The sequence below is a fragment of the Pholis gunnellus genome (genome assembly GCF_910591455.1).
Source record: "Pholis gunnellus genome assembly, chromosome: 24".
Taxonomy (NCBI): Eukaryota; Metazoa; Chordata; class Actinopteri; order Perciformes; family Pholidae; genus Pholis; species Pholis gunnellus.
This window is the reverse complement of record NC_136551.1, coordinates 6356656-6373537: the sequence shown is the minus strand read 5'-3', so window position 1 is coordinate 6373537 and position 16882 is coordinate 6356656. Positions and strand designations below refer to the sequence as shown.

The 16882-nt window shown below is 39.7% G+C and overlaps 1 protein-coding gene across 4 annotated transcripts in view; it reads right to left on the bottom strand.

Annotated features, from left to right (window-relative positions):
- arhgap1 (Rho GTPase activating protein 1) overlaps window positions 1-16882 on the bottom strand; it is a 49024-nt gene that overhangs the window by 28968 nt on the left and 3174 nt on the right. Inside the window, exons 1-2 of one of the 4 annotated variants that reach the window (XM_079185818.1) lie at window positions 12092-12160; window positions 4070-4295 (exon numbers count right to left, since the gene is read on the bottom strand). In XM_079185818.1, coding sequence (XP_079041944.1) covers window positions 4070-4193 — 124 coding nt within the window. In that variant the 5' untranslated portion in view covers window positions 4194-4295; window positions 12092-12160. Of the gene's footprint in view, window positions 1-4069; window positions 4296-11690; window positions 11767-12066; window positions 12161-16882 lie in introns of those variants that run through there. The other 3 variants (XM_079185817.1, XM_079185820.1, XM_079185819.1) reach the window with 3 other exon arrangements.

Sequence of the window (16882 nt, the reverse complement as noted above, 5' to 3'; positions counted from 1 at the left end):
AAAAAGTAAATTAACAGCTTGCGCAAAGGCAGGTACTGTCCTTCTGCATCATGACCAGCAGAACTAAACTGAACAAGAAGGAAGATGCTACAAAAGACGAGCCAGTGCCCTAAGCTAGTCAGGTTAGCATGTCTGACCTGACTAGCCTGCTGGAGGAACACCGCAAGTCCATATCATCGGCCCTCTCTACCGAACTCAAGACTGCGTTCGCATCTCTCGATACCAAACTAGATGTGATCCAAGCCACAGTGACTAAAAATGGCGAGCGAATCGCAAGTCTTGAGACCAACGGCAACTTAAACGAGGATCGCTTTCAGGCCCTCGAAGCCTCGTGCTCTAAGCTAACCGAGCTATGTGCTAAGCTCAAAGCTAAAAATACCGACTTGGAGGGACGAAGCCGACGAAACAACCCCAGAATTATCGAGCTGCCGGAATCCATTGAGGGTCCCAGACCCACAAACTTCTTTTCCGATGCCCTGGTGGAAATACTCGGCGACAAAGTGCTTGAGACCCCCCCAGAATTGGACCGGGCCCACCGCACATTTGCAGCTACACCACGTCAAGGAGACAGACCCAGACCGGTGATTGTGTGCTTTCATCGACATCAAACCAAGGACCTGGTGATGCCACCAAAACGAGGCGCAGACCTCGGTTCGCTGGAGCAGCTGGTTAGCCGGTGAAAGTTAGTGTTGCTACACTCAATCAAGCCTGGTTATGGCGGTAAGAGTTTTGTTATGATAACTGTGTTCGGTACTTGGAGGCAAGCTGTCCTCAGAACTTAAGCTCTGATTTTTGCACTGTTATTACTTTACACTGTTAAATCGCGAAACACTGTAGCACCTCATGACATTTTCATTTTTTTTTTCTAAATATACCAATACTTTGCTTACAATCTACAGTCTCCCTCCCCTCCCCTCCCCCCACGGGCATCTCCGTCACACAATTGTGTCATAACCCATGTGTAGCACCATGACATCTACAAACAGAGGCTGTCGTCTTGTCTCATGGAACGTTAAGGGAGTCAATGGCGCTGTCAAAAGAGGACAGGTGTTGTCACACATTCAACAGCTTAAAGGGGACATTATCTTTCTTCAGGAAACTCATCTTAAACCTTCCGATATTTCGCACATCAGGAGACCGTGGATTAATCTCATATTTCACTCCAAGTTTTCAAATAGATCAAGAGGGGCAGCTATTATTGGTAAAAATTTTACATTTGAACTTTCAAAATTAGTCGAAGACCCTAATGGTCGCTTTGTAGCAGTCTCGGGTAAGCTATTTAATACCCCTGTGATATTAGCAAGTATTTATGCCCCTGTCTGGGACGACGTTAGTTTCATCACTCACCTCTTCTCATCTCTCCCTGACATAGACAGCCATTACTTGATCCTGGGAGGTGACTTTAATCTTACTCAAGACCCCAATCTTGACAGATCTTCCTCCAGACCATACACCATCTCAAATTCTGTCAAATTTAAAAGATTTCTGGGATCAAATATTCAACACACTTGGGACAGTACTAGGTAGAAAACTTGACCCCGAACCCCTTACAGCATTATTTGGAACTCAGCCGCCTGAAGTACTTGATCTGCCGTCGACAGGACGACGCATCCTGGCCTTTACGACACTTTTAGCTAGACGCCTCATACTATTCAAGTGGAAACAAGTTCTCCCGCCTTCACATAACAGTTGGTTAATAGAGATCTTAAATCATATAAAACTTGAAAAGATCAGATTCTCACTTCGAGACTCCAATGAATCCTTCGAAGAGACCTGGAAACCTTTCATAGACTATTTGAAAGATGCTGCAATCCAAAAAGTGAACTAACAGATGCCCCCCCCCCCTTTTCTGCTATGGAAAATGGCGCTCCTCTGACCTGCAGCTTTGAGCTAGTTAAGTTAACATGTGCATGTTCAATAAGACCCATGATGGTGAGATGTACGCCTGATCGTTAACTAGTGGTCCATTCAGACGGTCTTAAGGGAATTCTACCATAATAATAATAATAATAATAATAATAACTTTATTTATAGAGCATTTTTAACCTATTGAACCCTAAGCCTTTTTTTAGGCCTCTTCTCGAAAATTGTAACCCATACAAAAGAGACTACAATTCTGTAACTACAAGGTCTATTTTTAAAATGTTGATGGTTGAATAACACTAGGAATTGTGAGATTTGATTTATTGTGTATATGTTACTGGTTAATAGTTGCTGAAGACTGAACACAGCAAACAGGGAGAATTCCCAGGTTCGCCTGAAGAAAAAGCACTTTACTTTATGGAAATGAGGCCCTGGCTAGCCTAAAAACATTCCCAATTCATAGCAAAAAGGGTGCAGGTGCCTCACAAAAAGATTTGGTGTATATAAAGTGAAGCAAACCCCAGTTATAGGTGTTTATGTACGAAAAAACATGCCAAATTCTCATTTTCGAACCAGGATTTGCAGCTGTTCCATTGTACTTTTATATACTATATAACTATATATTTCACTTTGTTTATAACTCATATTGTACAATCTATCATAACAGAGCTGTTTGGCATCATTTTGAGCCATTTTGGCCTCTCTGGGGGGTCATCATATCTCTCCCCCATGCATTTTCCTCGTCTCTGTCTGTGTGTATGGAGCCTTTGCTAAGCCTCCATGAATGCGCCCACCTCGAATGACAAGGTGGGCGCATCTTGTCATTCGAACCGGGTGGATATTTGGAACACACCCGTGTGTTCCATGAAGTTTTTGACAGAATTTTCAGCCACTAAAAAGCCCAAACTGTGCCGCAATCAGCCCCCAAGCCCCAAGCCCCTGTATGATTCGCCAGCCGGTATATTGACCTCCATTTTGGCTCAGATGAACGGAGAATCGCCATTTTAAGTTTCAGATGTGTTCAGTGACTTAGCGAACACATTTGTCATAAGGATTAATTTGGGATTCCTCCGTTTTCACCCTGAAAACTGACTCAAGGTATGATACGGTTCTAATATTTGGCAGTGTTGGAGTTGTGCTTTCTGTGGCTTGTTGCCTGTAAGTTTTGAACACTTTGACGGAGAGAAATTTGGATGTTATATTCTGTGTCGAATTCTCATGCTGCCTGATACGTAATTTGACCGGGGGGATGCAGTGGCTGCATTTCTGAAGCATTTTCCGAGTTGTTAGATCGCTGGCTGTGGCGTAAAATACATGATAATGTGGCAGATCTTCTTAGTTAGTTAGTAGAATAGTTTATAATGGTGTTTGCAGTGTGTAAAATGGTTTACATGATTAAGTTGCTGAGACTTTTTTCGAAAAAAAAAAAAAATAATAATTTCTTTTTTTAATTTCTTTATAAACTTTGATTTCTACGACGCTCTCTTCGATTAAATATCTCGCTCTGAACCCCAAATGGGGCTCGCTCGGGTCCAATTGGTAGATGAGCAGATTGCAGGGCTGGAGGCTACAGCAGACAAAAGGACTTTATTCTTGTAATGTTACAGCTTTTCCCCTGAAAATGTTGTGACATTATTCTCGACTTCTCAGAGAACACAGATTTTTATGTACAAAAAGTTTTAAAAATAAGCAGACATTTTTCTGAAACACATATGAGCTATTAAAGTTCAGGTGGTTGTACATTAATTCAAATAAATTGACGCTTCATTGAGGTTCATAGGTGCCACATGCACATTTAAAGAGGTTACTTCCTCAAACAAAAGACACAAAACAGGAAGGGGAAGTATCATGTATACATGTTGGCTCAGCAGTGATAAGATAAATACTTAAAAGCAATACAGAATGCCTGAGAGCCTTACTGGATTATATTCCATTATATTCAGGGTTCTAACTCCAAAGGATAGTTCCAAACATAGAAGGGTAGAAACCAATATTTGCTGATCCTGAGCTGGAAAGAGACTTAGACCAATAACTGGAAATGATGTGCATATGCTTCTCAAGAATTATGATTATAATTATATAATAATAATAACAACAACAACATGCATATTCTGGTGATTAGCCTACATTGTAATTGATGGGACCTGGATAATGGAAAGTTGACCCAATGGGTTAAGGTCAGCCCTGTCAATAACATACGTCTCACCTGACTTTGTGAGAGTGGACTCATCAGGGGGCCACTGCTGGTCCTCGATGGTGGTCAGCTTCAGCTGTCCTAGCTGTGCAGTCGCAGGGTCTTCACCCAATTCTACCAGCAGCTCTGAAGACATCACACCCACTGTGGAAGGACGCTACACTCACCCACTCACACTGAACAGCGATGTCTCTCACACACACAAAACTGCGTCTTCCACGGAGCAGCAGCCAGAGTCCTGCAAGAGACAGAGGCAGCCGAGGTCAGCTGCAGAAACTATTGATTATCATGAAAGTACAATAATCAGTTAGACAGTGTGGCAGACAGCTTTGTGTGCTACTCATATACTGAGATACTATATTGATCTGATCATTGTAGTTTAGATTCTAATGTTTAGCTGCAAACTAATTTCACATGTATATCTTGTGTTAATTTTATTACTTAAAAGGGCCGGATCCTTTAAAACACAACTGAATGTACGGTGAGATACCGTTGGGTTAGTGAAAACATATGTATTCTTGTTATTGATGCATGTACACTGACCCTTACGTGTCGTATTTGTTTCAAGCCTGATACTGTGAAGTCTGGTGCCCACAACCTGCAGTTTGATCTCTCCTCTTTGTTTTTCTTCAGTTGAGAGGAAATTCAAATATTGTTGGGTGAATACGACTTGTGCTGCGTTTCTATGGAGAATCCCATGCGAGCCGCCATGTTGGCCCATTGTTTTGCCCTTCAGAGATCATCGTGCATGTCACCTGACAGAAAACTATGAACACTGCAGCAATGCAAATTTGCGAAAGTTGCAACACTTGTCCAATAAAAGGTGCGAATAGATTTGTGCAACCAGCAGGATCCTTTGACCCAGAGCAGCGTCCGGCAGTCTGTCTGAGCTACTGGAAGATATTTTCTTGAGTTTCCTTTGAGCCAAATGCTTTGAGTGAATCTGAGTTCCCTCTGGTAAACAGTTCATCAGTAAGTACATCTAGGATTGTGAAAGGTAAGGTGTGAAAGGTGTGAATGTGGTCTGCGCTGCCTGTCATGATGGAAAGAAGTAAAAAGCTTTTGTACTACTGAGCCTCCGTCTTTGTACAATAAAGTTTCTGTATTGAATATGTCTGTTCCACACTTGATTGGTCGATGCCTCTATTCGCAGTGCAAATGCTAAGAAAATTGACCTCACTCGAGAAATAAATGTTATTTTTAAAAGCCTTAAGGTCAAACATGAAACAGGGTTTAGTAATTAGGATACAAATGAGTGTACTGTTCCAGGTAAATATGACGTAATCAGATTTACTGAAACATTTAGGAAAAATTAAGATTATAGCAGGATTACAATTTGAAGATACATTTTAAAATATAGAGTGATGACGGTTGTCACACAAAGGCCTCTAACGTTTGTAAAGATTTAACATGGAGTCTAATGGAGCAGAACGTTGGTTTTCCTCTCAATTAAGTGATTTTCTGCCAAATGTGTAAATCTGTGGGATTCCACAATCACTTTTTAACGAGAAGAACAGGATTAGCTACTGTAAAAACTAAAAAATATATATGAAGAGTGAAAATTGTGGAGTCGAAGGCAAAAGACAAATATTTTTTTCACAAGAATCTGAAGCTGCTCTTCACTCTAGCGGTGACATCACGCACTCTAAGCTGCACAATACACACCCATTATAAAGGCAGAAAAGGACTGAAAAAATCATAAAAGTTAAAATGGGACAGTTCAAAAAGTTGAAAAGATATCAAAAATATTATAACATACAATAGCTTAGGGTTTACTCAACTAAAGTTGAAATGGTGTCTGTAGCTGAAAGTATGAGGAAGTAGAAGGATTTGAAAGTTGAAAGAGTTTAAGAGGCCTCTTGAGCCCAAAGAGCGCAAAGAGTGTACACATGTAGTACAAATCACTTTTGAGAACGAATGAAATGATATTTTAAAATATTTAAAAAACGTACATGATGAAGAGATTCTGATCAAATGGACCATGTAACCTATTTTAATCACTCAAAAAAATATATATACACAAAGTACTTCAAGGTACTACAAGTACTACCACAATTTCACCTATTTCTCACCAGGAGAAGGCGAGCAATGTTCACAGTTATCGGTCCCAGCGGCGATCTACGGCACTTTTCAGACAAAGAGAATATCCACGAGGAGCAGCACAACAAACCACGTCGAACTATAGCTTCAGAATATTTCTACTTTTCACCATTAAAAAGTTACAATTATTCTACCTCGGATCAACACACAGCCTAACAGCATAAATATTGAAACGCTTCGTACCTTTTAGAAATTTTTCTGGAAGAAAATCGGCCCGAAAGAAATTTAATCCACTTCCTGCATTCTCAGCTGCTCTCTCTCTTTACTCGATGAAAACAACTGAGTCTCTACGACCAACTATGACGAATGAATAATAATTTCAGTTTTGGCCAATGGGTTTGACCCATGGGGCGGATCACAGTTTTCGATTATTTTATTGGCTTAAAATTCGGTCAAACAACTGAAAGAACGAATGACTACAATGCCCAGAGTCTAACGGGTTCAGAACTGTGGGAATTGCGCGAATCGGCCAATCAAAGGCTGTGTTGGGTTCAAATACATCCTGTAAAACTGAAATTCTGACGAAAATTAGCCATATTTTACAGGTTTTTATATAGCACCGGCTCTCAAAATGATGCCAAACTGCTGTATTAGATAGATTGAACACTATAAGTGATAAAAGAAGTGAAATAAATAGTTATATAGTATTTAAAAGTACAATACAAGAGCTATATCGGCTGCTTCCAAAATCAGAATTGACGTTGGCTGACCTCAGCTGACCAGTACACCGGTAGGGCTGCAACAACGAATCGATAAAATCGATAAAAATCGATTATTAAAAGAGTTGGCAACGAATTTCATTATCGATTCGTTGTGTCGCGCGATAATTACGCCACTCAATAAGTCGCGGAGATGTGTGAGTGTTCACAGCAGCCCGGAATAATGGAGCAGGACTCCGGTTCTGTAGCTGACGCTGACCGGCGTATAAACGTTGCCATGACAACACCGGAAGTTGATTTACGCGATTTGTATTATTTTCGTGTCATTCGCGCTGCCGGTATTTGTGTTCATTCGCGTGCAACGCGTGAACACAAATAGTCCCCGGCGATCGCGTTTGGTGTGAACACACCTCTTCACCGCGTTTGGTGTTCCCCAAACGCGATGAACGCGGCCGGTATAGCCGGGGACTATTTGTGTTCATTCGTGTGCATCGCGCTGGACGCGCCGGAGAGGGGGCGCGGCTTATCGGCCTGAAAGCCGTTCAACTGTCCGTGATATCTGGGACTTCCACAAAACGCACACTTTCTGAAGATGTGTTGCACTGTGAATGTGCACTGTCAGTTCTGTTTTTGATTAAAGGGTTGGAAATTAATGTTTTTTTTCTTCTTTTTTATCTGATTCATCGATTAATCGAACAAATAATCGACAGATTAATCGATTATTAAAATAATCGTTAGTTGCAGCCCTATACACCGGCATTGATTTCTCAGGCATACTTCACTCTATCAAAGCCAATTGTTTTTTTTAAATGACTGCTGACATGTTGTGATATGATTTGAGAGAGTTTAAGCCTAGGACTGCATCATTTCAAATCAATAAAAGTGCTTTTTCTTTCAGGCGAACCTGACATTTTTTTATTTGAGCTGTGTGTTATATTCATTCAGCATTAATTAGTAACATATACACTGATATGTACATTTATAAAAAAAACTATCACAAGTGTTAGTGTTATAATTCCATTGAAATTATTCAAATAGACCTTGTAGTTAGTGAGATAAGCCCCATAGAGTGTGGGTATGACATTTTCGAGCAGAGGTCTCAAAATAGGCCTAGGGTTTAAAAGAGGATTTGAAAATATTCTCCATAGAAACACATTCAAAAAAAAAATTTGCAAAAAGCTTAATAATTCAAAAAGTTTAAATATTAGAAATATGAAGAGATATAGCACCCATCTCCTGAAAGAGCTGAACATTTTGATATTTGAACAGTTTGTTGTAATGCTTAACAGTATTCCAACAATTAAGCCCACAGGATTACAGTCAGTGTGCTTTGGCACAGGCAGTTTTACTGCCTTTGTGCCACAAAGCCACACTGAATAACGATCTGGTTAATGTTGGAAATATGTAGATATAATACCATCTCCCCAAAAAGCCCAGAGAATACTGTGTTACTGCCCATCCCTAAATGACATGTTTTTACTAACAAAATATTCTGCTTCCATCCATTAGTAAGTGCTTCAAAATCCACGTTTTCATGTGTTGGTCAAAACAGATGGTGGTGTTGTCATGTTAGAGCAGCTGGTGTTCAAAGTTCACCACCATCCCTGATATCAGTGTAATAAATCAAATATTGTATTTTATCGATTTAAAAACGTCTCGTCATGATTAGTTTTCATGATGTATAATAATGTGCTTAGAGCTAGTGTTAGGAAGTTAAACAGCTCATAATTCATCTCTAATATCTGTTTTATATTCATGTGAAAATATCTCCTTCAAACTACTAAAATCTACACTGTACAAAATTACATTCAAACACATGAAACATCAAAATTGACCTTTGCCCGATACTCACTTTCACTGAACACATCATAATGTGACTGAATGGAACCTCTGTACAGGACTGTCTCAGAAAATTTGAATATTGTGATAAAGTTCTTTATTTTCTGTAATGCAATTAAAAAAACAAAAATGTCATGCATTCTGGATTCATTACAAATCAACTGAAATATTGCACGCCTTTTATTCTTTTAATATTGCTGATTATGGCTTACAGCTTAAGAAAACTCAAATATCCTATCTCTAAATATTAGAATATCATGAAAAAGTATACTAGTAGGGTATTCAACTAATCACTTGAATCGTCTAATTAACTCGAAACACCTGCAAGGGTTTCCTGAGCCTTGAAAAACACTCAGCTTGGTTCAGTAAACTAAATCACAAGTATGGGGAAGACTGCTGATCTGACTGCTGTCCAGAGGACCATCATTGACACCCTCCATCAGGAGGGTAAGACACAAAAAGAAATTTCTCAAAGAGCAAGCTGTTCACAGAGTGCAGTTACAAAGCACATCCACAAAAAGTCTGATGGAAGGGGGAAATGTGGCAGGAAATGCTGCACAACCAAGAGAGATGACCGCAGCCTTAACAGCATTGTGAAGAAGAGTCGTTTCCAGAATTTGGGGGAGCTTCAAAGACAGTGGACTGAAGCTGGAGTCCAGGTATCAAAAGCCACTGTTCACAGACGTGTCCGGGAAATGGGCTACAATAGCCGTATTCCCATGGTCAAGCCACTTCTGAACTCAAGACAACGGAAGAAGCGTCTGACTTGGGCTATGGAAAAGAAGCACTGGACAGTTGCAGAGTGGTCCAAAGTCCTCTTTTCAGACGAAAGCAAGTGTTGTATTTCATTTGGATGTCAAGGCCCCAGAGTTTGGAGAAAGGCTGGAGAGGCGCAAAATCCAAGTTGCTTGAAATCCAGTGTGAAGTTCCCACAGTCAGTGATGGTTTGGTGAGCCATGTCAGCTGCTGGTGTTGGTCCACTGTGTTTCATCAAGTCCAGAGTAAATGCAGCTGTGTACCAAGAGATTTTAGAGCACTACATGCTTCCGTCTGCTGAAAAGCTCTATGGAGATGAGGATTTCATTTTCCAGCATGATCTGGCACCTGCCCACAGTGCCAAAACCACCAGTAACTGGTGTACTGACCATGGCATTATTGTCCTCGATTGGCCTGCCAATTCCCCTGACCTGAACCCCATAGAGAATTTGTGGGGTATTATGAAGAAGAAGCTGAAAGACACCAGACCCAACAATGCAAATGAGCTAAAGGCCGCTATTGAAGCATCCTGGGCATCCATAAACCCTCAGCAATGCCACAGGCTGATTGCCTCCATGCCACGCCGCATTGATTCAGTAATCCGTGCAAAAGGATTCCCAACCAAGTACTGAGTGCATTAATGGACATTTTCAAATGTTTGATTTTGTTTTGCTGTGATAAATCTTTTTTTTTACTTGGTCTGAGGAAATATTCTAATTTTTTGAGATAGGATTTTTGAGTTTTCTTAAGCTGTAAGCCATAATCAGCAATATTAAAAGAATAAAAGGCTTGCAATATTTCAGTTGATTTGTAATGAATCCAGAATGCATGACATTTTTGTTTTTTTTAAAATTGCATTACAGAAAATAAAGAACTTTATCACAATATTCTAATTTTCTGAGACAGTCCTGTATGTTAGCGGTGCTGGTAACATTATTAGCTCTCCTTCTGTCAACCCCAACACAGATTTGTTATTCGCAAAGTCGCATTATTTTGATCGCATATTTTGACTGAATATCTGCGTATGTCAGTAAACCTTTACTCGGCTTAACTATCATGGTGTCAAATAATCAATCCCGAACCGTGCAGGGGATCCTGACGGGTCATGGACCGACAACGGTCCGTTACACCAATACATTTAACAGCACCACAAACTAAATGTATGTAACCACAACAACACAAAATGACACGCATGCTAGCAACTCGTTACTGTTTTTACAAAAATGTAATGAAGCAAAGAGAAAGCAAGAGAAAAAGGATGACTGAATACAGCGCAAAATAAATAACAGATGTTCCATCATCAAATTCAGTCAATCACAAGTGAAGACCATTACTATATCGTGTTGAACCATAATCTAATAATCATAAGCCTACTGTATGATGTAGGTCTTGTGTCCTCTGTATCTGCTTGCGAGCATACATGCCAATTTATGGAGAAAAGAAAATATATATATATATATATATATATATATATATATATATATATACACATATATATATATATATATATATATATATACACATATATATATATATACACACACACACACACACACACACACACACACACACGTGGACAAAATTGTTGGTACCCTTCCGTTAAATAAAGAAAAACCCACAATGGTCACTGAAATAACTTGAAACTGACAAAAGTAATAATAAATAAAAATGTACTGAAAATAATGCAAATCAAACATTGCTTTTGCATTGTGGTTCAACAGAATCATTTAAAAAACTAACTAATGAAAATGGCCTGGACAAAAATGCTGGTACCCTTAACTTAATATTTTGTTGCACAACCTTTTGAGGCAATCACTGTAATCAAGTGATTTCTGTAACTCTCAATGAGACTTCTGCACTGGTCAACAGGTATTTTGGCCCACTCCTCATGAGCAAACTGCTCCAGCTGTCTCAGGTTTGAAGGGTGTCTCCTCCAGACTGCATGTTTCAGCTCCTTCCACAGATGTCCAATAGGATTTATATCAGGGCTCATAGAAGGCCACTTCAGAATAGTCCAATGTTTTGCTCTTAGCCATTCTTGGGTGTTTTTAGCTGTGTTTTGGGTCATTATCCTGTTGGAGGACCCATGACCTGCGACTGAGACCAAGCTTTCTGACACTGGGCCGCACATTTCGCTCCAGAATGCCTTGATAGTCTTGAGATTTCATTGTACCCTGCACAGATTCAAGACACCCTGTGCCAGATGCAGCAAAGCAGCCCCAGTACATAACCGAGCCTCCTCCATGTTTCACAGTAGGTACAGTGTTCTTTTCTTTTACCTTTACCCACAAAGTCAGGTCCAGAAGACGGTATCGATGATCCTGATATTGCTTTAAAGCGCAACGGGCTAACTTAGCAACGTTAGCTTCGGATGTTCCGGATGTAACACATTAGCAGACTACGTTAGCAGGCTGCTACGGTTCGTCTCGCAGTCTGTCTACATAACGATACACATTCAACACTAACTTATACGCGGTGTAGAAGACAGACTGGACCCACATCATTCGGTTTACCAAATTCACGTTAGCACGAGCTGTACGGCAACGAGCCACCACGAAAGCCTCGCGCGAGCATTGCGCTGCCACTTCATGGTGGAGATTTAAGGCTATTTAACAGAAGCACATTTACACACAGTGAATGTTGGCTCAACGTTACCGTGACTGTAAAGCTTTGTTTTCACCTGACGGGCTGTGTGGCGTCTGACGGGGCACCGGAGACTCGATCGGTGCTGTTGACAGCAACAATCTGCGTCAACACCTTTTCCGGTGGATTATTTTCAAAATAAACGCATGCACTTCTGTTTATGCTGTACATATTTTAACATTCATGTGTTTATTATTTATGGTGTCTCTTCTTCTTTCTTTTGGAGCTACACTGTTGCTTGGCATTAACGAAGTGTCTTGTGACTTGTTGTTTGGCATTAACGAAGTGACTTGTTGCTGTTTGTACTGTTCCTACCAAAATAAAAGTGATAGTGCACGCGCCTCCTCGTGGCCTTATGAGGCAAGAAATACAACAGCAGAACCCAGTGACTATGGGTGAGGTAACATCACCTTTCTCCTAAGAGTGATTCAGTTCTCTCTTGCTCATTCTGCAGATAATGGTGCAACTCAGTGGCGGCTGGTGGAAAATGTTCTAGGTAGGGCTGAGCCACATCCAATCAATTTCAGCAAACATCCCAGTATGATTTAATGCAAACAAATGAAGGTATCAAACACGCAAACACGTCAGGACATCTTATTTTAGTCACCCTCACAGGGAATTCAGTATAATATAATAATCTATATATATATATATATATATATATATATATATATATATATATATATATATATATATATATATATATATATATATATATATTTATTTATTTCTCAAACAGGTGCTTCATGTCCCTCACTCCCTAACTGTCCGTGCTGGATCTGTCCCGTTGTTTAAAAAGCTAAATAAGTTATTAGCAGTGGCGGCTGGTCAATAGAGGGGCCCCCCCCCCCCCCCCAAAAAAAAAAGAAAATAAGAAAAAAAATCCTGTGCTTTAATTTTGAAGGGGATTTTGTATGCAGCCTGTCTGCTCATCATCTCCACTTGTGTGCACTTCTCAGAACGCGGGCTGAATTGTATGTCACACATTTATATCTTTAATCAGCAATTGGCTAAACTGCTTCATAGCCCCGCCTCTTTTGAGCAGTTTCGCCAGCGCCCCAGCCAGCTGAGACGTGCACACGCGGAGAGGACGTGCAGACAGGCGGAGAGCAGAGATGGGCAGTGTTTCTATTACTTTTATTTGAAATATGTATTTCAATTACTTTTGAGTATTTTGTAATTTGTATTTGATAGGGCCGATTAAAAATCGAACGTAATTTGTAACAAAATACTTTAGAGTGGAGTAATTTTGTATTTAAAATACTCAAAATACTTTTCACGAGTTCAGTCTTCAGATCTTCAAGTTCAACGTATTGTCTGTCAAGTTAAATATTTTATCTGAGTGTGACAGATGTCAACTAGCTTGATGTATAATGTATGTCTGGGTCTGGCTACATAGCCTATTGTATATACATGGTGATGGTTATAATATCAAGCTAGCGATCGATGCTAACATGCTAATAACGCTAGCATGCTGTCTAGGCTAGTGCATAGCCAGTGTTTAGCAAGTTAACTTATCAGTCGAGTAGCTAGCTATAGGACAGTTGTACATTATAGCCCAAACCTGAATGCTCTGCTATAACAAATTGTGAGAATAGGGAAAATCCAGAAAAAAGTATTTCCTATATTTTAAATACAAAATACATGTATTTTGTTACATTTTCTGGCACCAGTATTTTGTAATTTGTATTTTGTTGTAATACATTTATTTGGGGGTATTTTGTATTTGTTGGAATGCTTTTAGCATTCCAAGTATTGTTATCCAAATCTTTATTGTTGGAATGCTTTTAAGCATTCCAAGTATTGTTATCCGGTTTTTATTGTTGGAATGCTGTTAAGCATTCCAACTATTGTTATCCTGTTTCTCTTTATTGTTGGAATGCTTTTAAGCATTCCAAGTATTGTTATCCTGGGCCCTATTCCTCGTACGTGGCTAAGTGAGTTAGCCGGATAATTTTCCGTACGTATTTTGCAATGCTTCTCCTTCCACATTTTTTAAGCTACAGACACCGTTCAAATATCAAAATGTTCAGCTCAAGTGTGCTATATCTCTTCATATTTCTAATCTTTAAACTTTTTGAATTATTAAGCTTTTTGCACATTTTTTTTTGAATGGGTTTCAATGGAGAACATGTTCAAATCCTCTTCAACTTTCAAATCCTTCTACTTCCTCATACTTTCAGCTACAGACAACATTTCAACTTTAAAATACTGAGAAAATCCTAAGCTATTATTGTATGTTATAATCTTTTTTATATCTTTTATACTTTTTGAACTGTCCCATTTTAACTTTTATGATTTTTTCAGTCCTTTTCTGCCTTTATAATGGGTGTGTATTGCGCAGCAGAACAGGCTGCTGGCACACAGGTGTACGTGATTAAGGTACTCAGCAATGTTGATAAACAAACAGGCTCACAGACACACGTGCACATACACTTCTCTCTCTCTGTCTCTCTGTGTCTCTCTCATTCAGTCATTCAGGTCTTGGACAGTTTTAGAGGACCCCCCCACACACACACTTATTCTAATGCTACTAATACTTCTACTACTTATAATACTTCTACTACAACTGCAACATCTACTACAACAAATATCACTACTGCTGACATTTTTTACGCCACAGAAACCATTCAAATATTAAAATGTTCAGCTCTTTCAGCAAAGGGGTGCTATGACTCTTCATATTTGTAAACTTTAAACTTTGAATTATTCAGCTTTTTGCAATCTTTTTTGAATGGGATCTCTATGGAGAAAATCTTCAAATCCTCTTAAACTTCTTCAACTTCCTTCAACTTCCTCATACTTTCAGCTACTGACATTTTTAAGCCACAGAAACCATTAAAATATTCAGCTCTTTCAGGAGAAGGGTGATATTACTTATATTTGTAATCTTTAAACTTTTTGAATTATTAAGCTTTTTGCAATTTTTTTTTTAATTTGATTTCTATTTTCAGCAATGTTTCAGCAGTTCATTTCAGCTTTCAGCATTCCAACGCATTTTCAGCAGGAAATGCATTTTCTAGTTAAACGTCTTCTATTTCTTCCGTACATTTTTTGATTCGCTTCTTCTTCTGCATTCTTTAAGCTACAGAAACCGTTCGAATATCAAAATGTTCAGCTCTTTCAGCTCATTCCGGCTATATCTCTTCATATTTCTAATCTTTAAACTTTTTAATTATTAAGCTTTTTGCAACTTTCTTTTGAATGGGATGTCTATGGAGAATATTTTCAAATCCTCTTAAACTTCTTCAACTTTCAAATCCTTGAACCTCCTCATACTTTCAGCTACAGACACCATTTCAACTTTAAAATGTTGAGAAAACCCTGATGTATTGCCGCATAGTTCAGCTTTTTTATATCGGTTATACTTTTTGAACTGTGCCATTTTAACTTTTTTCAGTCCTTTTCTGCCTTTATAATGGGTGTGTATTGCGCAGCTTAGAGTGCGTGATGTCACCGCTAGAGTGAAGAGCAGCTTCAGATTCTTGTGAAAAAAAGATTTGTCTTTTGCCTTTGCCTCTACAATTTTCACTCTTCATATATATTTTTTCGATCTTGAAGTAGCTAATCGTGTCGTTGTCGTACACAAGCGACTGTGGAATCCACAGATTTACACATTTGCAGAAAATCACTTAATTGAGAGGAAAAAACAACTTTCTGCTCCATAGAGATCAATGTTAAATTTGACCACTCATTTCTCAAAGAAAGCAGACGGTACCAGTTTTGTATATTGTTCGGCAGAGTCTTATCTTTCTCACGGTATCCATATTTTATTGATTAGTCTCATGGTTTTGGTATAAAGGGCATGTGTTCGACAGGTAGTTTTGTTGAAAATCGCTGTTCACTCTAATCTCTCACACAGGTGCTCCAATCACCAACCAGTGCACCCAAGCACACAGGTGTTTCTATGAGCTCATTAGTGATGTTTATAAACATACAGAGGCACTGAGACACACACGCACACATGACTTGGAGATATGCGTGATGCTGCTCAGCCAATCAAATATGGGTATTCTGACAAGTTTCCTGATTCCAGTGAGATGTACACACACCATGACACAAGTGGGCGAGACGAGGAAAGACCTGGCAGAGCAGGACAATAGTTACTTTAGCTGTAAATGTTAAAATATAGGACAATCTCCAAATGAGAAGGATTGCCAGAGAGATCAGTGTCTGTCTGTCTCTCTCTCCCACTCACTCAGTCCATCTAACTGTCTGTCTGCCTCTCTCTCCCACTCACTCAGTCCATCTAACTGTCTGTCTGCCTGTCTGTCTCTCTCTCACACTCATTCAGTCCATCTAACTGTCTGTCTGCCTGTCTGTCTCTCTCTCCCACTCACTCAGTCCATCTAACTGTCTGTCTGCCTGCCTGTCTCTCTCTCCCACTCACTCAGTCCATCTAACTGTCTGTCTGTCTCTCTCCCCCACTCACTCAGTCCATCTAATTGTCTGTCTGCCTGCCTGTCTGTCTCTCTCTCCCACTCACTCAGTCATCTGTCTGTCTGCCTCTCTCTCACACTCACTCAGTCCATCTTACTGTCTGTCTGCCTACCTGTCTCACTCTCACACTCACTCAGTCCATCTAACTGTCTGCCTGCCTGCCTGTCTCTCTCTCACACTCACTCAGTCATCTGTCTGTCTGCCTCTCTCTCACACTCACTCAGTCCATCTTACTGTCTGTCTGCCTACCTGTCTCACTCTCACACTCACTCAGTCCATCTAACTGTCTGTCTGCCTGTCTTTTTCTCTCTCTCTCTCTCTCTCTCATACAGTCATTCAGGTCTTAGAGATTTTGAGAGGACTTTTCCCTTTTTTAAGCTACAGAAAC